Source organism: Prionailurus viverrinus, chromosome A1, assembly GCF_022837055.1.
Source record: "Prionailurus viverrinus isolate Anna chromosome A1, UM_Priviv_1.0, whole genome shotgun sequence".
Taxonomy (NCBI): domain Eukaryota; kingdom Metazoa; phylum Chordata; class Mammalia; order Carnivora; family Felidae; genus Prionailurus; species Prionailurus viverrinus.
The window spans coordinates 231917436-231944834 of NC_062561.1; the positions used below are offsets into that span (position 1 = coordinate 231917436).

The 27399-nt window shown below is 44.8% G+C and overlaps 1 protein-coding gene across 3 annotated transcripts in view; it reads left to right on the forward strand.

The window, feature by feature from the left end:
• The window catches only part of CTNND2 (catenin delta 2), a 941962-nt gene that overhangs the window by 525680 nt on the left and 388883 nt on the right, over positions 1-27399 (forward strand). For 2 of the 3 annotated variants that reach the window (XM_047878014.1, XM_047878024.1), the window contains exons 1-2: positions 17453-17540; positions 17873-18437. In XM_047878014.1, coding sequence (XP_047733970.1) covers positions 17508-17540; positions 17873-18437 — 598 coding nt within the window. In that variant the 5' untranslated portion in view covers positions 17453-17507. Of the gene's footprint in view, positions 1-2940; positions 3114-17452; positions 17541-17872; positions 18438-27399 lie in introns of those variants that run through there. The other variant, XM_047878029.1, reaches the window with a different exon arrangement.

Here is a 27399-nt window from a genome sequence, read left to right on the forward strand (position 1 = left end):
AGCCTCTAGGCAAGACTTGATGAAGGAAAAAGTTCTGTAGAGAAAAAAACAAATCATAATTTAAAATCCAGAACTGTGAATGCTTTCGAAATCCCTGGAAATTTTGTATTTTCTACCTCAATGCACAGTAATGTTAATAAAGCAAATCAATAGTTAGTTATATGTAAATTTTACTTCCATTATAAAGTAATTAAGGATTATCCTATAATTTTAACCTTTTTCATCTTCTCATATAACTTTGCTGTTTAAAATTGGAATGAATAAATGCTGTTCATTTGAAACCTAGTGAGCAATGGAAAATCATTCTAAAAGGCACACAGTGTTTCGGCTGTTGTGCTGACTGTTTCGTCCTTGCCAGGTGATATGTCAGTGCTGTAATATTATGATACATTGCTCATTGTTGCAATTACCTTTGTCAGAGTGCATCTAGGTTTCATGCTTGAGATGTGCGAACAAAGTCATGAGATGGAGAATCTCGGTTTGTTTTCGTTGAGTATTGATCAAATACAACACTGATTCTATAAAAGATGAGCAGATCTGATTATTACGTGATATGTATTTCAGGAGCACATAAATCACATTTTTAATTGAAATTTCTTTGCAAAGGGACTTCAAATTGCTACCTTTAATATCCTGCCTGGAAGGCATTTGTAGGTTTCTGGTGATGATTTTATGAATCTCTTCAGAATTTACGGAATTGTTTCACTTGCTAACTTCATAGGCAAGAAAGTTCATCAGAGCAAAGTCATTCGGTCTTCCTCAAAGGCAAATAACCGGGACTCACAGTTCTCTTGCTTTATAGATTGTTTCACTGTGTACATGAAATTAAAGATTTTATTTTGTTTTGTTTCACTTCTACTGAAGTTTCCAAAGGTCTGGGCACTGTGGTGGTTCAACTTTCACTGCCCTGGAGATGCACTGTCATGGGGGAGGGGATATGGCCAGGACAAGCCATTACCTCGGGGCAGAGAGAAGTAACCAAGGGAGGTCTCTGTGGGAAGCCCCCCAGTGGCAAGTAGAATGGTGACCACTGATCTTAAAGGGCCTTCCCTCTCTCACGGTGGCTCACTCTCCTCCGCTGAGCTGTGATCTTCAGTAGGGTAGCGACCAAGGGGAGCACCTTTGGCTACGGTTTGTAACTGTCCCCCTCCCCACCATGCCTCCCTCTTCTTCCTTCTCCTTGCATTTAGTCCCATCTGCCTCTGCCCCCATCGCCCTGGCTCTTCTTCCTTCTGAGGGTTCTTTCGTATCTCAGTCTGCCCCTCACCTGGGCCTCTTGACTCTGTCGGTGCCTTGAAGTTGCCACAGCAGCAGTGGGGACAGTATGTTCCTGGCATCCACAATGAAACTGACTGCACTCCCCATAGACACATAGTATTTCTGGTGATTAGGCCTATAATACCATCAGTATGGATTAAACGATTTTTTTGCAGGCTATTGCAATCTTCACCATCTGGTATATACTGTTTGCTTGGGACTCTATTTTCTAAATTACAAGAAAAAGGATTACGATTGTACTTTTGTTATGCCCTTCATGATGAAATTGGGACTGGATGGGAGCATTTTTATATCCTTGCTTGACTTTTTTCCAGATTTCAAAATACCCAGTCTTACCTGTGTCCGTGAATTGGCTTATTATTCAATATCCAATGATGAGAAGGTATATTTGCATTGTTTAGAGTTCTCACCAAAGAATTAGAGGGAAGGAAGGCGGACGAAGTTCTTAAATGGCAAACATTATAGGAACTGATGCTTTTTGAGAAATATACATCACTTTTATACTATCGCGTGTCAAATCTGTGGTTTCATTCGAAACATGAAGCCATGTTATATTCTTGAAAAGAAAGAAGTAGGGAACTTGAAATCTGGCCACATTTATCAGGAACGATACTATTGTCTAAAATAGCCAAAGAGGGTGATTAAGGGTGGATGATGATTACAGCGTGGTCTGTGTGTATATAATTATGCTCTATCAAAAGAGGGAGAGACTTTGTGCTGTGGTTCAGATAGCATGAGAAAGCTTGCATTGCCAAGTCCTTCCCACCCAACTCCTCCTTCCCACCCAACTCCCCCTCCTCACCCCAAACCCCTCTCAGACATGCACAAGTGTGCTTAGGCTCTTTTAACCCCCAAGACGAGTCGGTAAAACATTCGATTAAAGATATTTGCTTAAAAAGAAAGTGGGCAAACTCTCACAAGGAGCCCATTGAAATAGAAAGGAATACAATAAAACGCACTTTCTCATACAAAGTATAATTAAATAGGACGGCCAGGAACTGAGTCTCATATCTCCATCACTTGTAATATCAGCCACATTAGCAACACCAATTTGAGCACTGTATCTTCTCATTGTTCTGCACACGGCTGCGATGGCAAAGATAACCAGCCAGTGGCTGCTTATTCTGTGAGATCAGGGTGAATTCTGCATTGTTTGAAGACCTATTAATATTTTAAACACTGTCTACCCTTCAGGCATTGAGGTATTACATCACTATTCATACAGCGCAATTTGCCACTGCTTGGAAGGTTTCGAGCACTTCAGCATCCTGATAATTAAGTAGGAGATAGAATTATATTAACACAATTAACATGAGCCAAAAGGTAGACTTTTAAATTATTTCAAATGTTTCTGATATTGTGTAATCCAAAAATAACTCCTTGATTAACTAATTTGTCTCATAAGAAATGTCTCTATGTAGGTCAGGATGAGATCACTTGAAAAAACTCTACTCTTTTGAGAACTTTTAAACCGCCAAAAAAGAAAAATCTCATTTAAGAGCTGGAGTCAAATTATATGGTCATTTTAGTTCTCAGAATTCAAAGCATAGATGGCTGGAATCATGCGCGTGTGATAATTCTAGGCTACTCTCAATAAATAATACATGTCATTTCTGCTTCACTGAGGCTGTCACTTACTGCTCTAAATGACTTTCAATGCAGGGCCCAGCCTGCTCTCCCAGAGTGCACTTCAGCTCAATTCCAAACCTGAAGGGTCCTTCCAGTATCCGGCCAGCTACCATAGCAACCAGACCCTGGCCCTGGGTGACACGGCCCCTTCGCAGCTCCCTGCCCGAGGCGCGCAAGCCCGAGGTGCGGCCCACGGCTTCAGCCAGGTACGTGTGGGAACGGGGGTTCCACGGGAGCAGGTGGGGAGCAGGGCTGCCAGCTGGCCACCGCGTTCCCTCCTCCCCTCTTCAGGCATGCCCGGTAACTTGGGAAAGTTAGGAAAGATGCCTGCAGGGCTGTGAGTGAAGGAAATGAATGATCAAATACCATTATCAAGTAACACCGAATTGTAGATATTTTCTTGAGGAATGTCTGTGGATCACTCCTGCTGTCTACTTTGTACAGGCTCATCTATGTGAATGTGTGTCTCGTTACTATTTCTGTGTCTATATGGGATATAAATATGACAGACACTCCGAGTTTGTGAGTGCACCTGGAACCAATTTTTTCTCCTAAAAAAAAAAAAAAACATGAAATTATTCCTTGGGCATAATCGTATCGAGGAACATAGTATTAATGCATAATCAAGTACACGGAACTCTTCTGTAGATAACTGTGATTAGTTGAGGAGTGGTTACACGTTGTCAGGTTTGATTTTGAAATGTGCCTGTAATTGTTTCTTTAAAGCCCCGCACTTTCTCCTGTCGTTTCACAGCACAAATTCATCAGGTGCAGTTGGGATCAGCTCTTGGTAAAGAGAACTAGCTCCTCACCTGAATTTGTTTTTCACGCGAGATGTAAGCGTTATTTACATGTTAATTTGGGGGTGCAGGCTTTAGTTGATCAGCCCACCAGAATTAATGTATTGATTGGAGGGCTCTCTTCTCTTCAGCTACTTTAAACTTACTGTAATCTCTGCATGTTTGGTCCCGGAATGAAGAACCGGCCACCTTCAAAGTAGCCCTTTAAGCTGATGAGCTTCATTTCATCCTTTCTGCGCTAACGCTCGGGACCTCCGTACCCCGTTACCTCCGCCAGGAACAGTTCCCCAGCTGCACTACCCATCTGGGGGCTTCCAACGACCAAACCCATCCATCTCCGTTATCAATTTATCGTCACTACGCATCCGTGGATCTTTCCACCTAAAAACTGAAAGCAACCTGAAGGCAGGGCCATTTTCCTCTTTTATCAGCAGCCCCTAGCCATCCCGGTGGCCCTCTGGAAATGTCTGCAGACAGATAGGAGGTAAGACGAGCCAGAGTGGCATATGGTATAGTCACCGGGAGATGCTGATGTTCAGTGACATGGACACAGAGAAGCATGAACTAACTGAAAAGTCTCAGTGCATTTGAATTATTAAATTATTGCCCTGGCAATATGTTAAAAATACGATTACCTCCTGCAGGCAACACCCTTGTCCGTCAGTGGCTTTGTGACTTTTACCTTCTTGGGGATGCCAAGCACAGGGTATGTGAATAAAAGGGAGGGGTAAATAAAACATTCCACTGAGAAGATTGGCCGGCTCCCCTGTTGTGGTGCAGTGTGTGACCCTTGGCGGTGCTTGATTTTTTTTAATGTTTATTTATTTTTGAGAGAGTGAGAACGTGAGCGGGGAAGGAGCAGAGAGAGAGAGAGACAGACAGAATCTGAAGTAGGCTCCAGGCTCTGAGCTGCCAGCACAGAGCCCAACGCGGGGCTCAAACTCACAGACCGTGAGATCATGACCTCAGCCGAGGTCAGACCCTTAACCCACTGAGCCACCCAGGCACCCCAGGATCACTGTTCTTTAAATGTACTAGTCTGTTCTATTTCCCTGAAAGAAAGATGCAAGGATATGCGAGGGAATATCTAAAAATGATTTTTAATTTATTAGAAAAAAATCATACATGCATTTATCACATATACATAATACTGCGTATTTTTTCATTACCAACGAACATTCATTATGTGATGTTTGAAACACTGGGTGTTGTCAGCATAGGAAATATTGTTAGATTTTTTTTAATCTAATTTTATTTTATTAAGAGATAAAATGGAAGCTGTGATTTCACTATGTAGATGTAGATTTTTTTTTTTTTTCTCAAAAGCATCCCATTCTTGAAAGGAACAATTTTTCTCCTTCTCATCTGTCTTCTCTTTGACCATGATACAGTGATTGTGGTAGAATGCACTCAATTTTGAATTCTTTGGAAGCAAGCAACTATATTACACACCGTCTTTTATCCTTACATCTGACTATACTTCTAGGTCCAAGAGGCCACATTCAGAAATGAGGAATATTTTATACTCAAATTAACCTGCGAAGGTTATGAATTTAGCTTTTACCAGCCTCCTAGAACTTCTAAGACACAAACGTAGTAAAACAATAAAGTTCTATCTTTAAAAAAAAAATATCTTAAACTCATATTACTCATGTTTGGCTTTTTTTTTTTCATAAATACCTAAGACCTCTGTAATTTGAGCTGAAACACTGAATCAGTTTCTTTTTTTAAATCTGTATTACCATAGCTGAGCATCATGGAAAATAGAAATGTCAATATAAAATGAAAAATCAGTTAACTTCTCAACTCATCTGTGAGCATCTTCTAAGTTCAATTCACACATAGCTGTATAATGACTAGCTGTTAAAGCAAAGCTTTCTTATAAAATTAATAGCTACCATTTATTAAGCACGCAGAAGTAATCTGTTTTACATGCATCATCTTATTTCATGCCCACCACGGGGCTGTATTAGTATCTACACTTTAAAGATGGGAAAATTCAAGCTCATCACATTTAGAGATGTTGTCACACACCATTTTAAGGAAGCAGTGGTAAAACAGGGCACAAAATCTGGACTGAGTTGAAGCCTAGTGATTCCAGCACTGTTTCATAGGTTTCCTTTTATTATTGACCATTTCAACACCTTGGATCTAGTAAGAGGTCTATCAATGTGGACAAGCAGTATGGCGGTTTATCTACTTCCGTGTTATAGAAGTTCTGCTTGGAGCTAATTCTTTCATCCAGTACTTAACATGGGAGTATAACAGTGGAAACTCAGAATGACAGGATTGGGCCTCACATTAAAAGTCTGCTTTAAAATTTAATCAGAAAATGTAACAAAGTTGTAAAGATATCAAAGCTATGTATTTGAAGTCATCAGAGTTATAGTTTGAAGACGTCTATAAATGTGCATGTTCAAAGCGATAACTTAGGTTTGAGCCAAAAGTGACTGGCATACTCATTTACTCTGGCAGGTGGGTGGATGGAAAGTCTGAACATTCAAAGCAGAGGGTTGTTCTAATCCACTTGATTAACAGGAATGAGGCTGTTGACAAATACCTAAATCTTATTTATTTTACTAAGTGGTAGATCTTGGTACCATGATTTACTTTTAGCTTTTCTGTGCTGCGGTAGGAAAGTCATGTTTTATTGAATACCCTATAGGACCTCTGACTTCAAAATAATGTCAGAGAAGCGTTGAACAAGTAAACAGTATTTTTATTTGGCTTTAGCGTTATACCTAGAAAGTAGGGGCACCATTTCCCATTCCAATAGCATCCCTTTTGTTTAGATTATCTCGAGAATCCCTCTATTCCAGTGGTTTTTCAGAGCCCAGTGACACATTCTTTTCAATATTCTGACTGGTGCGAAAGCTCATTTCTTCAAGGCTGGATTAATTTTTAGAATACCTTGTAGTTTGAAAGTGCCAACGGGGCTAGGGAAATTCAAATTATTGCCAACAGATGCCAGACCAAGTTAATAAGGTCAATAATCAATCAACACAAAAACATTTCTTTCTTTTTTTTTTTTTTGGTTGGTTTTTTTTTTTTTTGTGGGTCTTAAAAAATATGTGTAATTCTAAAGTAAAGCAAATGGTTTTGTGTCTGGCTCATAAATCATGTCACCATGCAATGTCAAAGGAGTATCATGTGTGTTCAAAGATTCTAATTTCAATTAAAAAGAAAAAACTCTGACTTATTCAGCAGAATAAATGTTGGTGGAGTGACCGTCACCTGCTCTACACCAGACCCGGCAATACATGCATCACCTACATTGCCCCATCGTATCAGTCTGCAGATAAAACTATGAGTCACAAGGGGCGCCTGGGTGGCGCAGTCGGTTAAGCGTCCGACTTCAGCCAGGTCACGATCTCGCGGTCCGTGAGTTCGAGCCCCGCGTCGGGCTCTGGGCTGATGGCTCAGAGCCTGGAGCCTGTTTCCGATTCTGTGTCTCCCTCTCTCTCTGCCCCTCCCCCGTTCATGCTCTGTCTCTCTCTGTCCCAAAAATAAATAAATGTTGAAAATAAATAAATAAATAAATAAAACTATGAGTCACAAAAGGTGCAATAGAATATTGATTCTCTGGTGTTGCCCTAACTACAATCCTTGAAAGTCCTTCCCCTCAGACACTCGGTTGAGGTTAGGAGACTGGGAGGCATAGAAGGTAAGACCCTACCTATCAGCCCCCAGGGCCTTTCTGGGAAGTAACATGAGCCAATTTATGGTTATTCTTCCCCCCACCTTGCAGTCTCCATGCCCCAGCCTCTAATCAGGCTGTGTAGATAACCTCTCCCTCCCTCCCTCCCTCCGTCCCTTCCTCCTCCAAGTCAACCTTGTCCTTTATGTAACTCTCCTGAGGTGCCCCAGTTACATTTGTGTATCTATGGGCTATTCTTTTTTTTTTTAATGTTTATCTATTTTTGAGAGAGAGAGAGAGAGAGAGAGAGAGAGAGAGAGAGAGAGAGAGGGTGCAAGCAGGGGAGGGGCAGAGAGAGAGGGAGACACAGATACCAAAGCAGGCTTCAGGCTCTGAGGTGTCAGCACAGAGCCCAATGCAGGGCTCAAACCCACAAACCGTGAGATGATCGTGACCTGAGCCAAAGTCAGAGGCTTAACCGACTGAGCCACCCAGTCTCCCCATCCGTGGGTTATTCTTTAATGCATCTGAGACGCTTTGTGTGCCTGTTGTAAGCCGTGTGCTGTTGTGTGTGCTTGGGAGAGAGCAGGAAAGCAAATAGACACAATCCCCCGCCCTCAAGGAACCTACATTCCAGCAGCAGCAAGGAGAACGCAGAGTATCGACACAGGGAATAAGTAAATTACATAGTTTGTTAGAAAGCGATGATTTCTATGAGGAGGAAATGATGCAGAACAGGATAAGCAGGATCCAAAGTGTGGGACCGGGTGTGCTATATGGGGCCTTGTGCAGAAGGTAAGGATTGGGAAAGACCTGAAGATGGGGAGAGAGGTCGCTGTATGTAGGGGTGTCGTGGGGACACCAAATACAATGAATGGCTCCTGGATGAGGTGGCCTGGCATCTTGATGGAGCAGCAGGGAAGCTCAAGCGGGTGCAGGACTTTTCAAAGGGGCTGGAAACCCAGCCCGTTATTGTGAGGACCTTGTGTTTTACTCTCAGAGGCACTGCATGGTCTGACGTAGGCCTTGAAAGCATCATTCTACTGTATCACCTATAACGCCTGTAGTTAGTCACACAAGAGTCTGTTTCTTCCCATCAGACTGCCTTTGCTGCCAGAGTAGGAACCACACACAGTGACCTCCATATCCCAAGTGACCGGCCCAGGATTCACCAGGTGTCCATCAGGCTCCTCAAACCCCAGCCTCCCTCTTTTACAGTCGTACCACAGAGGTTGTGGGTAGAGAGCTGATAGAGAAGCTGGCGGAGAGGAGATCCAGGCTTGTCTGCTTCCTCTCACATCAGATTCCCGTGGATTTTATGAAATGCATCGAGGAGTCGCTCCAAAAATGTCAGTGTCTCCCCATGTGCAAACATGAAATAGTCTCACCGAGCATTTCTTCCCTCAAAGAAACAAAATGTGCAAGAGAGAAAGTATATCCCTGTATAAAGGGCACTAGCAAAGTAGCATTGGACCCTCAAGGTTTTAACACCGCTCTCATGTTCTTCCGCAGAACTGATGTAAGTAGGTGCGGATTTATAATTCTAGAAAAATGCCTGCTTGCTGTAGGAAAGTCAGAATCGTCTGCTGGTTTTGTAGAATAAAACTGGGCAATAGTGGATATATCCTAGAAAAGCAGTAAGCTTTCTCAGAAGCAAAGTTGCCATTTCTTTTTGATGCGGGCCGCTTATTTAATGTGGCACCGACTTTTATGTCTTAAAAGTGCTCATGTAGACTATATCATAATTATAAATATGCCATCTGCCTACTTGGGTCAGCGCCCTGGTGTTTGTTGAATTTGGAGCATCTCTTACAGGTGGTACAGTCTCACATCAGGACGATGTGAAGGTCAAGGGGGTGGAGAGCTCTGGGGATGGTGGCTCAGTGGACAGAGACCCACATGGTGTAGAGGAGGAGCAAGTCCCCAATAAACACCTATTTATTGACCGCTGAATGAAAAGGGTCATACAGACAACTGGGGTGACATCACTCCGATTTGCTTCATTATGAGCAAAGTCGTTGTCTGGTAACATTGATGAAGAGAAAAGTCACCCATGACCTTGGGAAACACAAAATTACATGGATGCATTTAGCATATATACAGTGCATAGCATTTAGAGGAGAAATCATGCCATTTTGTCTATTTTCCTTGACCTGTCTGTGGGAAACTAGCGGTTCTTTTAAGATAGTTTTCAGATGACCTCCTATTGGAAATCTTTCCTCATTGCACCACTTTAAAATCTTCCCCCTCCATTTTCTGTTTCCAGTATAAATATATTTAACCTGGCTTCAGTAGGTGAAACATCTCTCCTTGCAGGGAGGGTGTGTGTTGTACTGTAACATTTCCTCTCCTAAGTAAACATTTGATTTGGCTTCTTGAAGTAAATACTGAATGAACCTCTTGCCGAAGTAAACCGTTTTTCTTGGTAGTATATTTTTCCCAAGGCCCGTTTAGTTTTTTTGAAAAAGTTGCCATCCAGAAACCCTCCTTATATATTCTTTAAGGCAAATTTATATAAGTCGCTGTTTTCTTTTCCTCTCTTTTCTTTCCATTCATAGAGACTTTTAATGGCCATAGGAAATACTTTTCTGAATATTTATTAATAATGGCCCTAATCAGACTTTTATTAAGTGGAGGTCAGAGGGTAGGAAAATCCATCACCCAGGATGCAAAAGTCTGCACCACCCTGTTTTTATAGTGTCTGGGAAACCTTGGAAAAGGGCTCACTTAGTGCCTCCTTCTCACTTGAGTGACAGACATGATTTGCAAGAGCAGTGCTCTCTCCCTTTGCCTCACACTCGCTCTCGCTTTCTCTCATAATTTTGAGACCCTCCTGCAAAAAGAAAGCCGTGAGTGCGGTCTCCATTATTATCTCAGAAATTATAGCTCTTAGGGTCCTTTAAATCAAATTGTCCTCCTCTGAGGAAGGAATTTCTTCCCAACTCCTTGGTTGTTACAATTACTTAAGTTTACTTTGCTCTGGGTATCACCTTTTGCTGTTACGACAAGGTCACCGCCAGGTAAACCCTGTGCTTCCGTTCTCATCCAGCAGTGATGACTCCAGGGATAGTGTGAACTGTGACCAGAAGCTGTCTCTTTATGTTTCCTGTTAGTTTTTACCAAAACCAGTGCTCCTCAAGGGAATTGCTGGACAAAGGTCTTCATGATTCTGTTTGGCTATTTCCAAAATCAAACCTTTGTCACAGCACCAGGCTTTTCTACCTTGGGGATTATTTTAAAGAGTGACATTCCTTCTAAAGTTAATTTCAAAAGAGAGGTTATCAAAATTGGGGGGCGGGGGGCAATGGTAGTAGTGCTCAGGAAGATGTATTTCATCCCAGGGAGTAAGTTAGTTCAAGGGCACAAAACTTTTGGGGAATGTCGATTCATTTTAATTATTTTGTACTGTAGGAACATTTCTGATAATACCTCAATGCGACTGCTTTCTGGAGGTGTGATTTCTTCTCTTTTCCAAGTTGTGAGGGTCGACGGCTTTGTCATCCTGAGCACCTGAGTGTGTTGACCTAAAGCCCCATGCAGACTTACTCTAGGAAAGTTCTCCATGCACTTAGATATTTTAATCAATAGCATGTGGCTAATATTTCTAAATCATGTGACCAGACTGTTATGGTTTAGAAATGTATTTCTTCAGAGACTTCATCTTATGGGACACCTGGGTGGCTCAGCCAGTCAAGTGTCCAACTTTGGCTCAGGTCATGATCTCACAGTCCGTGGGTTCAAGACCCGCATCGGGCTGTGTCCTGACAGCTTGGAGCCTGGAGCCTGCTTCTGATTCTGTCTCCCTCTCTGTCAGCCCCTCCCTGGCTCGCTCGCTCTCTCTCTCTCTCACTCTCTCTCTCTCTCAAAAATAAATAAACATAAAACATTTTTAAAACATGTCCTCTTAGGGGCGCCTGGGTGGCGCAGTCGGTTAAGCGTCCGACTTCAGCCAGGTCACGATCTCGCGGTCCGTGAGTTCGAGCCCCGCGTCGGGCTCTGGGCTGATGGCTCAGAGCCTGGAGCCTGTTTCCGATTCTGTGTCTCCCTCTCTCTCTGCCCCTCGCCCGTTCATGCTCTGTCTCTCTCTGTCCCAAAAATAAATAAACGCTGAAAAAAAAAAATTTTTAAAACATGTCCTCTTAAAGCCATGTCCTATTTATTTAGTATTTAAACGCTATTCAAGCTTCTTAACTCATCAAACAAATATTATTCAGTCATTGCCTTTATTCTCTTATTTGCCTCAACTGGCTGCCCACCCCTTGCTCACTGAGTCAGTATTGTCTGTGTGTGTGTGTGTGTGTGTGTGTGTGTGTGTGTGTGTTCTTTGGCGCCCTGGCCCTGTGGTGTCTCCTTGCTTTGAAACGTGCTCACCGGCTTCGCCTCTCATCGCCAGTGTTTTTGCCTCGGACCTCCGTAGTCACCACAACCAGGACTGTCTGCACCATGAATTATTAGGTTCACCAGTCTGATGGTAATCCCAGGAAAGTGAAAGTGATGAATGTGGCCCGTGGGGAAAACAGACAGCTGATCGACGGCTGCCTCTGGGAAGCCATGAAACAAGGACTCCTGTTCCCCATTCCTGACAGTGTCGGCCTGACTGCCCAGCTTTCCGGGCAAATACTCCTCCTGACCCAGAGTTAGGGGTCTCGCTGACAATTCCAGGAAACTTGGCAGGTCTGAATGCGTCTTCACGGGGACTTCCCATAAATCATGGGCCTGCTTTATAGAACGTTGTGTCGCTCAGTGACACTGCTTACTTGTGGTTTGAAGTCAAGATTCCTTAGACAGTGCAGGCTGTCAAGTTTCTTTTTTAACTGGCTGGAAGCATGGCTGGGTTTTGTTTTGCTTTGCTGGCACTGCCCGATCCCCAGACAATGAGGCTTAAACAAGTTTCCAAGTTTGGAGAACTTCTACCCCACGTCACCCCCATGCCCAGCTTCACCCTGTTTATGCAAGATAAAATGTAAAGGATGAGGAAGTGACTCTGCTCTCTGTTGAGGCCAGTGCCACATCCTGGTCCAAGAGTGCCATGTTTTCAGAGATTCACGCTTCCCAAAAAGAACGATGTCATAATTGTTAACCTGGCATTATTCTGTATAAATGACGATAGGTCTCCACAATAGTGTCATGGTAAAATACGATCGCAGAGAGGCCTTCAAGAACAAAGTCCTCATTTGTATGTGGAACATAGCAGGTGCTAGTTTATGGTTTATTGAGTTAGGGAATGAATTAAAGCATGGATCTTGAATACTGTTGGCTAATGGGTGGTGGGAATAATGTACACATTGCCTAAATTCCCATTTTAGTACTCTTTTTACTACACTTTGAAAATCCATTCTCCCCTTAAACACTTTCATAAAGTAGGTATAAAGGTACTCCACAATTACACAAGAGGCCTTGGTGTATAAGTGTATACACACAAACACACACAAACATAAATGTATAAATCACAACGAGTATTTGCTAAATCTGACCCATCTGAAACTTAGATGTAAACTATTATGCAGACGAAATACCTAATCTATAAGAACTTTCATAAATTTTATATATTGCTCATGTGTCATTAAAAAACAAATCCCGACTTTTTTTAAATTTGAGATATAATGTACTTAAAGTAGCCATGGGAACTGGAATAATGTTTCACTTTTCTCTTGATGAATTTCCATAATGGGAAGCAAGAAAGGAAAGACATTTAGTGTGTACCAAACTCAGCCTATTGGAAACTATTTAATCAGAGTGTCCTTGTTAATTTCACATGGGTGGGTCTCCTATTTCAGAGGGGTAGGAAGAACAAAGTAACCCTTTGGGTGGAGTCTGTTCCCAAGAGCTGAAAATGGAGACCCCGACAGAAATCGTCCTTCTCCAAAGCCCATACTGTGATCTAAGACAGTTATTAGGGCACAGTCTGCCCCAAGTATGTAAAAAAAGTTTTATATCATCCCAAGGGTCTCATCATCAATTAGAAGGTTATATCAATTCTTACTGCCTTTCCAAATATCCTTAGGGAAGAAGGTGTCATAATCATTAGTTTTTTGTTGATATTGTTGTTCGGGATTTTTTTTTTTTAATGTTTATTTTTGAGAGAGACAGACAGAGCACAAGCAGGGGAGGGGCAGAGAGAGAGGGAGACACAGAATCCAAAGCAGATTCCAGGCTCTGAGCTATCAGCGAACCATGAGATCATGACCTGAGCTGAAGTCGGATGCTTAACCAGCTGAGCCACCCAGGCATCCCTGGTTTTATTTTGTTTGTTTGTTTTAAGTGAAGTTTTGGAATGCTACCTTTAAAACTGGATTCACAGTTTTATAGTGTAAACACACTTTTAAGGTGGAATTGAGCTTCTGTGACAGTCAAGTGGGTAACATTCATTCTATGTGTGTTGAAATCTGCCTTATTTTAACCCAATGACCTAGGTAGTAATAAGCCTAGATCTGAGGCACAGATATTGTATCCTTAAGTGGCTAAGAGTTGCTAGACAAATTATAGAATGGAACAAAACATAAACACAAGAGTGGAAACAAGCTTCCAAAACATTACTGCTTTTGTCTAATTGATGCTCAGAAACAGATTTCTTTGTGTAGCCAAAGAATCATTCTTAGGCCCTGATTCCTCCACAGCCTTCAGAATGGAGTCTAACATCCAAGGGTTATTTATTGAAAACTGCAAAGGGACATACGCAATAGTCCAGTGAGGTAGGCCACCACCTACAGTTGCCTGTTGGAATTCAAATTAATTAAAATTAAATATGTGTTAAAATCCAATGCCGATGTTAAGTACCCAATAGACTCCTGTGTCTAGTGGCCTACCATATTGGACAGTGCTGATACAGAACATTAACAACGTGAGCAATACCAATCTTAAAAAGCATATAAATTTTTTTTATGTTTTAATTATTTTCATGTAAAAAAATGGCCAAATTTCACCAAGATCCTACGCTATTTAAAAGATTTTGGAATGGGGCACCTGGGTGGCTCAGTCAGTTAAGGGTCCAGTTATTGATTTCAGCTTAGGCCACGATCTCACAGTTCGTGAGTTCAAGCCCCCTGTCAGGCTCCGCGCTGGCAGTGTGGAGCCTGCTTGGGATTCTCTCTCTCTGCTCCTCCCCCCTCTCAAAATAAATAAATAAACTTAAAAAAAGAGAGAGAGAGAGATTGTCGAATGGGCTGCTATAGCCTGTCAAAATATCTGGAGGTGGTAGGCCAGTTCTCAAAACTTCTACGGACTCGGGGGCCATTTAAGGAATCTTTTGAGACAGTAATATTTAGCAGCCAGCACTCCTGAGACTAGAAGTGTCAACGGATTAAAAGGAAAATTAAATGCGTGCAAAGTGTGTTCAGGGTTTTCCTGGTAGCCACATCAGTCTAACATTTAAATCCTAGAGTTCTACATAGCATTGTTTTCATTTATATTTGTATACTTTAGTGTTTATTAAAAATTGTGCCACTTGGTGATAGCATTGCTGATGTCACATAGGGTTATTAATGTTACACATCCAAGACATAACTCAAAGTATCTGTTCTGTTATAAGCAGGGAACTCTCTTGTGAGCCTCTGGGGTTCTCTCTCCTCTTTATGCTCCTGTGGGAAGGGGTTAGAGAAAATTCCTGTTGTAGGCTTTTCTGCCACTTGTCAGCTGAGTTCTGCACAAACGAATGTAGCTCAGGCCCCAGGAGAGCTTCAGAAGAAAAGTGAAGGAAGGAGGTCCCTGTCTGCAGCTTAATGGTGGTTCTCACATCAGCAGCATCTGTCTTCCCCGGGAGACTGCTGGAAATTGAGGCTCACAGGCTCATTCCAGACCCCTGAATCAGAATCTCTTCTAGATCTGTGGCTTGTAAACTCTAGCGAGCACCATAATCACCTTTGGAACTTGTTAAAACAGCTCCCTGGGCCCCTATCCCAGAAGTTCTGATTCAGTAAGGGTATACTGATTCTGACTGCAGGCAAGGGCACACTTGGGAACCACTGCTCTGGGATAACTTGTTCTCTTGTTTGCTTGCACACTGGAGTCACCTAGAGAGCTCCCCAATAGCCTGATGCTTGAGTCCCACCTCCAGAGATTCTGAGTGCATGGATACGGAGATTTTTTACAAAAATCTCCTTTGCCCATGATAATATGAAGCCAGGTTTGAGAAGCCCAGCCTGTATAAATTTCATGCCCATAACTTCTACCTGGATGGAAGCAACATTGGAAGTAAGCAGCACCCTTAGGACTCTGGATGATGCTGGGATAAATCTCTGGGGTTCAGGGTGAACACACCAGTTTTACAGAGCTTCTCCACCATCCTCTACATATAACCCCCCTCCGCACCCCCAGTGTCAAAGTCTTGGGACCAGCTTTATTAACTATCCCTTTTTTCTGCAAATATCTGTGATATCTGTGCTATGGATCAGGCCTTGTTCTAGTTGCTGGAGACACATTATTGAGCAAAGTTATGGAGTTTATTTTACATTTTACTTTCACTCCTACTGTTAAATTCAAAATAATTGCTCAGTGATGTTAGAGGAAAACTAGAGCTGGGCAGTAAAGTGGTAAATAGAGATTTTATTCAGGAAAAAAGAAAAACTACTGTAGTAGAGGAAAAGAGACCTTGGTAATGAACTAGGCTCAGTCCTTTAATTCAACAAGGAAAAGTGGGATTTATGGCCAAGAAGCAGGGTGGAGTCACAGGGCAGAAAAGAGGAAACGTTAGGGGGAAGGGGATCCTGACTTAAATTCACCTCACAGGTACTTGCTGAAGGCAAGCCCGGTGCTCAAAAGGCACCTGGAAGGTGGTGGGGCCTGAGGAAGGAGGTCCGATCTGCAGGGTGGCCGGGCACGGAGCATGGGGGCTTCTGGCTAAAGTGACTCAGCAGGGTTCTTGCTAAAAATGAACAAAGCAGAGGTGAACACGGAAGGGCCCCCAGCCAGGGTCTAACTGAGAAAAGAGCTCAGAGGAGCCTCACCAGAGTTTGGTCAAGGAGAGAATCTTTGTCAGCGGACTGATCTAAAATATACACAGGTATGTAAAATACATGCGTCGTATATAGATGCACGCACAATCGTACACGCACAGTGTCTCAACCAACTGCTGTCTCTTCTCATCCCACTGCCGTTAATAGAGAATTTTGATTTTACTCAGTTAAGTCTCTGGGATCTCCCCATGAACCTGACAACCAGATAAATTTTGGAATGGAATGGTGTGTGTGTGTGTGTGTGTGTGTGTGTGTGTGTGTGTGTGCATGCGTGCACACGCACAAGGATGGAAGTGCCCCGCCTGTTATCTGCCAAATGCCATTCCACAACGGGTGGAGAGGCAGCATTGAAACTTTTAATAGATGGCATCTGTTCAGGCTCTCGCCCCCCCCCCACTTCCCTCCACCTTACCCGCTTCCTCCTTCCCACTCAGTTCCCACCCCTAATTTCAAAACCTTCCTTCCCCAGCTTCTCTCTCTGTGCACAGTCCTACCCCCTTTTCACACCAGCCCGCTCTCAAAAACCTTTCTGCTCCTCCGGGAAAGCCTGGAAGATCCCAGACCTCCTGCCCAGAAGTGGTTGGCAATGTAGTGTTCTCATTCGAATGCAAATTTGTCTCTGGACAAGATTCAAGGAAACCGCTTTCCCCTCCAACCGTCTCTCCAGCTCCACCCCAGCCCTTGTTGTCTTTTGTGTTCTTGTAAATAAATGAGAGGCAACTGGCTTTCAGTTTGAAGACACAGCTGCAGGGGGCTCTTCAAAGACAGCTAGAGAGAGAGAGATGCGGAAAGATTTGTCTCCCAGCGTTAAAATCTAGAAAAGGGAGGCTTTTTTAGTCTTTCATTTGCAAGGGCTCTGATTCCTCCAGATACCCCCCCCCCTTTTTTTTTTAAACTACTGAAAGACTAAGGGTACTTCTTTTGACTTAATAGTTTCCCCTCCTTCTAACTTTTCTGGTCCCCAAAGAAGAATCCACACGGCCATAGCAACAGAATAAACTCTGAGAAGTATGTTTGCTCCTGATGTTCTCCAGATAAGTATGCAACGGAGCCCATTTTGGAGGCAGAAACTGTATCCAGTGAAATGACGGTGGGGGTGGGGGATTCAGTGCCTCGATTTCTCGTTTGACAACGAACGGATCGTGATTGCGTTCAGGTGTATCCCGGTGGCCCCGCTGGGTGGCCTTTGAAAATCTTTCTGCGCCTAATGCGATGCCTCTGCTATTCCAGAAACATCTTAGATATGTAAGCACAACAGTGTGCCCCGCTCGCCAGACGCGATCCCCATCCCGTTGTCGGCCGGCCCTTGCCGGCCGGTTGTCCCTCGTGTCCGAAAAGACCCTGCCCGAGAAGATCGGGGGCCTCTGCGTCCCGACCCCGCGCGCAGGGCAGCTCGGCGGGCCTGCCGCGCGCGCGAGTTTCGCTCCGTCGCCGGGGCGCGGGGGGCGCGGGGGGCGCGGGGGGCGCGGGGGGCGCGGGGGGCGCGGGGGGCGCGGGGGGCGCGGGGGGCGCGGGGGGCGCGGGGGGCGGGCTTCCCGCCGGCTAAGCGCGCGTGTTCTCTGCTCTCCCGCGCACAGGGCACCACGAGCCGCGCGGCGCACCTGGCGGGGCCCGAGCCCGCGCCGCCGCCGCCGCCGCCGCCGCGGGAGCCGTTCGCGCCCAGCCTGAGCAGCGCCTTCCACCTGCCCGACGCGCCGCCCGCCGCCGCCGCCGCCGCGCTCTACTACTCGAGCTCCACGCTGCCCGCGCCGCCGCGCGGGGGCTCCCCGCTGGCCGCGCCGCAGGGCGGCTCGCCCACCAAGCTGCAGCGCGGCGGCTCGGCCCCCGAGGGCGCCGCCTACGCCGCGCCGCGCGGCTCCTCGCCCAAGCAGTCGCCCAGCCGCCTGGCCAAGTCCTACAGCACCAGCTCGCCCATCAACATCGTCGTGTCCTCGGCCGGCCTGTCCCCGATCCGCGTGACCTCGCCCCCCACCGTGCAGTCCACCATCTCCTCCTCGCCCATCCACCAGCTGAGCTCCACCATCGGCACGTACGCCACCCTGTCGCCCACCAAGCGCCTGGTCCACGCGTCCGAGCAGTACAGCAAGCACTCGCAGGAGCTGTATGCCACGGCCACCCTCCAGAGGCCGGGCAGCCTGGCAGGTAACCGGCTCGCCAGCCCGCCTTCCGCGGCTCCGCCCCGGGGTGGGGGGCGGGGGGCACCTGGGCGCGCGGTAGGGGCGCGTGCGGGACCCGAGCGCCCCGCCCGGGGTGGGGGTGGGGGCGGCTTGAGCGCAACTCGAGCTGGGCGTGTCTGGGCCAGTGTGCAGCGTGCGGGGTGGAGAGGGAGCCAGGGCGTCCCTAGGCTTCGCTAGTATCTCAACTACGATGCGCCAGCTACTTCTTTGAGAAGTAATGCTGTGTCTCAAACTGATTTCTCCAGCTCTCACTCCCTCGCTCTCTCCCTCTCAGTCTCTCTCTCCCTCCCTCCCCCCAATCTGAAGACTTAGACATCCATACAATTCAGTCATATTGAATAAAGAATCACACAGACCTGTTGATTAATGTCCAGAAAAAGAGCCACGCAAATAAAAATCGCAGAATCCAAGTGATCGCCTATAGTCACCTACAGTTGGTGGTTTTATACATATATATATATATATATATATATATATATATATATAAGATTTTTCCCAAAGCAGCCTTTCAGTTCACATAGATTTCAGTAGTAGTGAGAAAGTAACCAAGGATTAATTGCTTTGAATTGTTACTACTTCGTTATGGCTCTCATTTCTTCAAACTTATTCTATTTTGTCTAAATTTAGTTACTGGGAAAAGTGAAAGATTCCTCCAGACCTGTCATTGCATACACATAGATTCCAACAGTGGGCATGGAGTAAACCAGTGATGAAGTCCCTTGAATTCGTTACCTGCTTACGGTGGGCACAGAGGGGTTGGTGCTAGGAAACCTTTTCTCTGCCAGTTCAGAGGAGGTGACTTTTCTGTAGTTGTTGTGCCCGTCAAAGACCAGGCTGAGCTGGTGATTCTCTGCTGGTAGCACCATATGTTCAGCTCAGACGGGACACTGTGATTGAAAGACTGTTTTGTCTCCTAAAGCACCTGACGACTCACCCGGATTTATTGTTGATTTTTTTTCCCTCTTATGAAAGTATTTGGTAATTGTGTCACTCTAGTAACAGATGCTATGATCATATGTTTCCTTTCTTGACATAAATAGATGACTGCAAGATAAATAGGATTAAAAAAAGAAAAAAGGAACTTGTTGCATGCAGAAGGCAGGTGTCCGAGGGCTTCTTTAATTCAGCACAGTAATTGCTGTTGTGGACTGGCCTGGGGTAACAGGATGCAGGCTGGAATTCAGCTGCCCCCGATTTATGTTAGCTGTGCTTACTGAGATGAAAATATTTCCTCTCACACACTCCACTGTCTTTAATAGAATTGTGGAGGTAGATGATCATTAATGCCAACCCAGTAGCAGGACCAAAGTCTCTAAATGTAAGGACTCAGGTTTGGCAGTGTGGATGGCAAAGGTGGCCAGGAGACATGTATGGCAACTTTGTGTTTATAAGCTTGGAAACTTTGTTTTATGAATTTGTACAATAAGTTACTAGATCCGTCAAGGAGGGGGAACCAGCTGCAGACCTTGTAGAAGACGGAAGCCCTGTGTGGTCCTCCTTGGCCACAGGGCAAGGACCCTCAAGGAGTCCCTGAGAGCCCTGCGATTGCTAATGGCCATTTCATTCCCTGTGCAAATCTGGGAAAAGAAACCAAGAGCTTAGCCCTTTCTCCTACTGAGTATATATACATACATATATATCCTAAACGTGTGATTGTTCCACTGGATCGTCGTAGTTAAAACGGGGAGTATGGGTCTGTTGGAGAGTTTGCGGGAGTGTGAACGGGGCAGACGGAAAGTCTGACTGCTCGGTGTGTCCCTGAAGTTAGGAGTAAATATGTTGTGAAAATCGCTTGCTCTCTTTAAAAGCTTGAATGAGTGTTTCTAGGATCTGATGTGGGATGTGTGTATGTGTGTTGGGGGGGTGGGGGGTGGAGGGAGGGAGGTGCTGGCCAGAAAGAGGGAAACCGTCCCTGGGATCAACAATCCCACGTGCCTTTGCTGCCTCTGCATTTCCATCTGCCCCTCAGATGTTCTGACCATATTTCATTTTTGCTACCTGGCGGTGGGGGCGGGGGTAGGGGGAATATCAATGTGCCATTGATGATTCTTAATTTTAGAGCTACAATGAACATGCTTAATGTTTGAATTATTTTGTTTAAAATGCATGCTTTTAAATATCCATTTAAAGATTTTCTCATGCAAATTACTGCTGGTGGTGCTTGAGTTTAAAATTACTCCATAACTCTGCATAAATACTTGAGTGGCATAAGATCATAGTCCCCATTTAGGAATTAGAAGACTGTGGCCCAGAAAAGATATGGGGAGAGACTCTAACATTTGCAAGAGATCAGGCAGGACACTTGGAGCTCTTACCAAGTGGGACCCCATACCTCAATCTGTGTGCTTCGTACCGTCCCTGACTGGCATGGTAAAGTTTGGATCCACCTGGTTTGCTAGTTGAAAGCACCATGAAAGTCAAGACTGGCAAATACCTTTTAGATTTTCAGGGTTGTGATTTTGAAGATTTGTCACTGATAACTAGGGAGTATAAATTACGGGATAGGTAGTGATTTTCGCTACTGAATGACTTAATTCATTCAATAATTATTAAGTACCTCTTACCTACCGGCACTGATTAAGACCCTGGGGATCCAGCAGTGATCAATATCAACCAAAATCCCCGGCCTCCTTTCAAATGGAGGAGACAGAAAATCAGCGAGATAAATAGTTTTGGTAGAGTGGCCAGGGAACGCTCTAATTAAAAGGTGACTTTTGAGTTCCCTGTGAAGGAGGTGAGGGAGCTGGCCCTATTGATGTCTGGGGAAACTGCATTCTGAAAAGAAAGAGTGGCAAGTCCCGACGCTGGTAAATGGGGGTATGTCTGATATGTTTGAAGAACAGCAGGAAGTCGAGTGGGGGTGGATCAAAGAGAAGGAGGGCAAAGAAATGACCTGAGGTCAGCAGAGTGAGCAGCCGGGTCAGGGTGAAAGCTGAGGTTAGGGAGAGACTGGCAAGCCTTGAGGACTTGAGGATGCCAGCTGTGGCCAATCCATGGGAGCCATCGAGGATTTGAGCCGAGGAGTGACACAAGCTGCCGTAGTTTGTAACAGGGTCTCTCTGGCTGCTGTGTGGAGAGTACATTGTAAGGGATCAAGGACAAAAGCCAGAATGCCGGTCAGCAGGGTTATTGCAGTAATCTAAGCAAACGAGGATGGCCTGAGCCAGGATGGTAGCAACGGAGGTTATGAAAAGTAGGGTAATCTCGATGCATGGGTACGGTGGAGCTGAGCAGGTTATCTCACACAGTAGGTTGTGATGGTAGGAGAGAGAAGATTCAGGGAGGCCCAACAGCCAGAAGAACGGAGTCTCCATGGACTGAGGCGGAGCCAGGTACAGAGAGGTCTAGTTGGGATTGAGGCAGTGCTAGTGAATGTTAAGGTCTTGGTTTTGAACATGTGATGTCTGTGTGTCAGCATCAAAATGCACATGTAACTCAGACCATTGGATCTGTAGGTCAGTTCAGAGAAGAAGCCCCTGAATGAGGGAGTCATAAGCAGGTGGATGATATTAAGACCGTGAATCTAGAAGACATTAATTACCTAGGAAGTCAGTGTAGAGAGAAGAGGTCCAAGGACCGAACGCTGACCGCCCCCGCCCTCGACAGATGTAAAGGTCTGGGAGTTGAGAAGAAGCCAGCAAAAGAAAGAGATAACCAGAAATGTAGGTCAGTGTCGTTTCTTAGAAGCCAAGAGAAGAGCATGTCTCAAGGTTAGAAGATCAATAAACTATGTCTAGTGCAATTAAGAGGTCAAGACAAAGGAAGACTGTTCGATGATACTGGTGGAATGATTTCAGTGCAGGATGCTGGTGAGATCCTACTGAAGGCAGGAGGTGGCCCAAGAAACAACGGGAGGAGGAAAGCTCGAGACGAAAAACGTGCAGAACCTTTCCAGGGTGTTTTCCTTGCTTAGCTACAATCACTTCCAGAGATTCAAAGTCTGTCTGAGGATTTCAAGTCCTCAGTGGTAGTGGGCGCTTGGTAAGGAACACAGCTTCCACATTTTCCTCTGGATCTTACCAACAGCCAAACTTTATAAAAGTCTGGCTGGAAATCTCAGAGTTCCAGCTCTCTGGGAAAACACCCCGATTCAGATCAAACCTAGAAAAGTATGATTTCTCAGGTGTTAGGTCATCAGGATCCAAAGACCTCTTAGAACGTTCTATCCCCCTCCTCCCACCCCCGCCTCCTCCTCCTTCTGGCAATTCTTTGCATCATAGAACAGTGCCTGAGTGAAAACCTAGCTCTGCCTTGTGGGAGGTCCCTAAGGTTAGGTATATTACACCTTGACATTGTTCTCTCATCCAGGGGATCACAACAGTATCTGTCTATTTCTATAATCTCAGGCATAAATAAGATAACATGTATGAAGTTCTAGCCCCTTTCCTGGCTCAGTAAAAGTTAACTCGTATTATTTAATAATACCTACCATATAAACTTGGATTCGTAAGGAAGAAGCCATTCGTTTTTGTTTCAGACAAAAGCAGGTCTTTTGAGTCCCCAAAACATGCCAGTTTCTGTGTTGGACACACAAAGAGGAGTGAGAGATACTCTTTGCCCTCAAGAGACCCAGCCTCGGAACGGATAAACAAATGGACAGTTCTAGCCCTCGTGCTGGAATAAGACAGATGTCGGTTACTGTGGGAACGTACTGCAGGGGCATGTTATGGTGGGTGTTCGATGTCTGCCATTGATGCTTCCTTGACGTCGCGGCTCCAGAGCTAAGTGGTGTAAGCGGAACCACTGAGGAATGGTAGCTGGAACAAAGTCCACGAAGAGAGAAGGTAGGGAGCGTGAGGGGGGAGACTTCCAGCAGATCAGGGTTTCTGGAGGGAGAAATGGATGGTTCGGGTGGTGAGAGAAGGGGAGCAGGAGAGGAGGAGTAAAAGCTGTGTTATTTCATCCTTCCGGCGGACAGCCGACATGATCATATTTGCACATTAAAAACTCCATTCCAGGGACTGAGTGAAAGAAGGATTTCTTTTTACAAGAAAAAAGAGGCAGGGGTGCCTGGATGGCTAAGTCAGTTAAGCATCCTACTTGTGATTTCAGCTCAGGTCATGATCTCCCGGTTTGTGAGTTCAAGCCCCGAGTCAGGCTCTGTGCTGACAGTGTGGAGCCTGCTTGGGATCTCTCTCTCTCTCTCTCTCTCTCTCTCTCTCTCTCTCTCTCCCTCCCTCTCTCTGCTCCTCCCCCACTCGTGCTCATGAGCTTTCTCTCTCTCTCTCTCTGTCTCTCAAAATAAATAAATAAACATTAAAAAAAGAAAGAAAGAAAAGACAAAACAGGCAGAGAGACACAGGAAGGCATTGGAATAACCCTTCCATGGGAATAACCCTCCCAGATCTAGTAGTCTAAACTGCCCCCCCCCACACATACATACTTGTGTGCAATGCGACTGTTCAAAAATTATCACTAATAAATAGGAGGGGAAGAAGGCTAAATAAATAGCATAACTAGTTCTTACATTTTTCTCTTGATAGGTGGCTTAATTTTCTTTTTTATACTTTAAAAAATGTATCCATTTTGTGCATGATGATGAATAAAATTATGTTAAAAAAAACCCGTACTGCAATATACAGCATTTGCGAGATGCCAGGCACTTTGCAAACTGTATCTCATGTAGTTTCCAACAACTTAAGGAGGTAGGTGTGATTTTTGCCACATTCTACAGATTTGGAGACTGAGGTTTCTCAATGATAAGTTTCTTGCCCAGGGTTACTTGGCTGGAAGTGACAGGGATAGGACTTGAACCTAGATCACTTTCAGTGTGGCTTCTCTATACCTTTAAATATACCTGATAAGGCAGAGAGGCAGTATATTTTTTGTTGTTGAAGAAAAACACCAGGAATATAGAGATACAGTGTAAGGCTTTTTAGCTTTTTTAAATAACTAGTAATTTTGAAGAAAGCAAAAGTATCTCAAAAGTGTGTCAATATCTTACTGAATATGACTCTACCAGTACCCATTTTTGTTCCCTTTTGTAAAGAAGACAGCATGATCCTCTCATTTTCTGTGTTAGAGGAAAATCAATCCTACTAAAAGTAGGAATCTGAGTTGTAAATAGGTATTAAAGTTAAGCCAAACATTAGAAGCTTATTTTGAGGTAAAAACGAAATGAATTAAATGTAGGTTCTTAACCAATGATTACAATACAGATTGGCCTAATATGGACAGGATTTTGGTCAAGACGTGTTCATCTTTTACCTCTGCCTAGCGGACATAAACCCCAGTGTTTAGAGTGCATCACATGCCATGCCTCTCAAATTCTGCGTACTTGGTGATTTCAGTTCCATTCTGTGACGTGCTGATTCTTCCAGGTGCACCTGCTATAAGAAAGAGAGAAAGAAAAAAAAAAAGCCTAATCCCACATAAAAGCTTTGCAATTTTCACTGTCAGGTTCTCAAAGGAAACATGAACTCTACTCAAGTAAGGAGTGAGTTTGTTTAACACCCAACGCTTGGGATGCGGTCACAATGCAACACACGAGATCTTGGTGCCTGCTGTCCTTTAAATCGCATTTCCCGAAGGTGATCCTCTAACAGTCAGTTTTTACGAACCTTCCTCTCACCCTTAAATAAGACAAAAATTTCTAGTTTACATTTACTAATTAGAATGTGATCAGCCTGTGATACCAACCAACACGTTAATCTCTCCAAGGTGGTTAAGTCCGGTTCTCAGCCAAAACTTCCAGGGGGTTCCGGAACCAGACCTCCCTCGGGTCTCCTCCGCAGCCACAGAAAGCCTGTGGCATTCCCTGCCGGCCATGCCTCTCAGGCCCAGAATCTTCCTCAGTACTTCCTGCTCTCAGAGCTCAGTCCCCGTCCAGGCTGTTTTCTAGATCTGCATTTAATATAGTCTCTCTCCTGCAGGCTGCCTTCTGGTATCCTGCACCCCAGTGGACACTGAGAGTGCAGGCCAGTTCCCACACGCTGACCCTCTCCTGCTTCCACCAACCAAGTGATTGTTCTGTCAACCGCTTGCCCTCCAGAATTCTGGAACCTCATTTTCCAGCAGGGAACTCACATCCACGTGGTCCCACGGAAGCCCACTGTCTTCAGGCTTTCCCTCCGAGGGGATGGTTACTGAAATCTCGTCAGCAAACCCCCTCTGGACTTGTTGACTGCTGTCTCACAGCCCCCGTCTTCCTAGAGCGCAGGGCACACAGAAATGGCAATCGGACATCCTTTGCGAAGTCACTCCATGCAGCGTCTCATCATACTCATATTGGTGTCTGATTTCTGTCCAGTTTATGTCCACGGCAAACTTGCATCAGGGAGACTGCCATTTGAACATCCCATTACAGTAAGTTAGTGGCCGAACCTGGAACTAAATGTTCGGGATGCTAGGTGGCCACAAAAGGCCTACCTGATTTTTGTTGATTCACAGAAATTAATACCTTCCCTTCCCTTCCTACCACATTGGCAACCATGCTAGTTGAAATGGGGCAGACAGGTCTTTTTTGTACTTTTGTAGGAAAGTGGCATCTTTACCTACAGTTCTATGAAAAGCTTTTCCAGTGTCTGTGACGCTTTGATGATTTTGATCATGCTTTATCTCAGACAGTGGTTCCAGATGGCATTCCCTGTCCATGCATCTGCCTCCCCTGTGTCCAGATCCTCTGAAAAATACAGAATTTCAGTGGGTAAGCCACCAAAGACACAAGAACACAGAGGCCAGTGGTTGTGGCTCATCGAAAGCAAGCCATGATAGAAATTTTCTAGAAAGCAAAATACACAGGAGTGATGAGCACTTAAAATGTTGAAAGTTTCTCCCAAGAATCTGCTGTGCCAGTATGACAGAGGTGGGCTGATGATTTTCAGTAAAGCCTTGGACAGGCTCAATTGTCAGAGTGAAGCTGGGGAGATACGTGGGGCTAAAGATGGAGGGATTCGCTGGAAGTCAGGGCTTGATACAGTTTTAAGTCTGCTGCTTGCTCCCACTTACATATTCTCTCTCCTGCCAAGATGACGAGCCTGTAGCCATGGCTTACTCCAAAGTGAGGAATGGGGGTGGTCTCCTGAAACTGGACAGGCTGTCTGAGAAAGTTCGACTCCGATTTGGCTGCCGGTGGCTTAGATAAAGTTTATTTCAAACAGTCATGCGGGTGGTGGGCTGGAAGGGGACTCAGGCTGTTCTTTACCCTCTTTCTCTCCTCCCCAAGGAGGAATGCCAGGCCGTATGCCCCTCCTACCTTACAGATTGTAACTCAGGGGCATTTAGTGGGAGATACTTCCATTTAGGCTGTAGTTGAAGAGGCTGCCAGCAGGTTTTTCTTTCTCAAATATGATAAATTAGTAAGGATTACTGAGGAATTGGAGAGAATTAGTGACATGAAAAAAAAATAGCAAAAATGAACTGTCTCTTAGAAGAAACAGATAATTTACAGAATAAAAGAGATTAAAGGAAACAAGGAAGAACTTTTGGATCCGTACTGAGAAGGGTTTAAGAAGATCTTGTGTTTATTAAATAAGAACCGGGTGATACATGAGAGGATCAAAGAACAAGAAGATCTTTATAGGCTGTAAAAATAGCACCACCCAAACAAAAAAAAAAGTGATAGAATAAGTGGGAAATAGTCGAGGAAATCGCTCAGAAGGTCGCCATACAGGGAAGGAGACAGAAAATACAAGAATGATGCAATAATAGTGCATGGAAGACACATCCAAGACTTAGGAAAGTCCCAGAAAGAATGGAGGGAAGCAAGCTACCAAGGAAGTAACACAGAGCAATTCCTCAGAGCCGAGGGACCTATACCTTCATAGGAAATGCCCCATGTTTGCAACAGGGCATTTCCGCATTCTGCATCGTGCAATTTCAAAGCACCAACGCAAAAGACCCTAAAGCCACTGGAGAGGAAGAACACGTATGCCACCAGATTGAGGCAGTGATACTGGGTGGCAAAGAACAATCAGGTGATGTGCTCA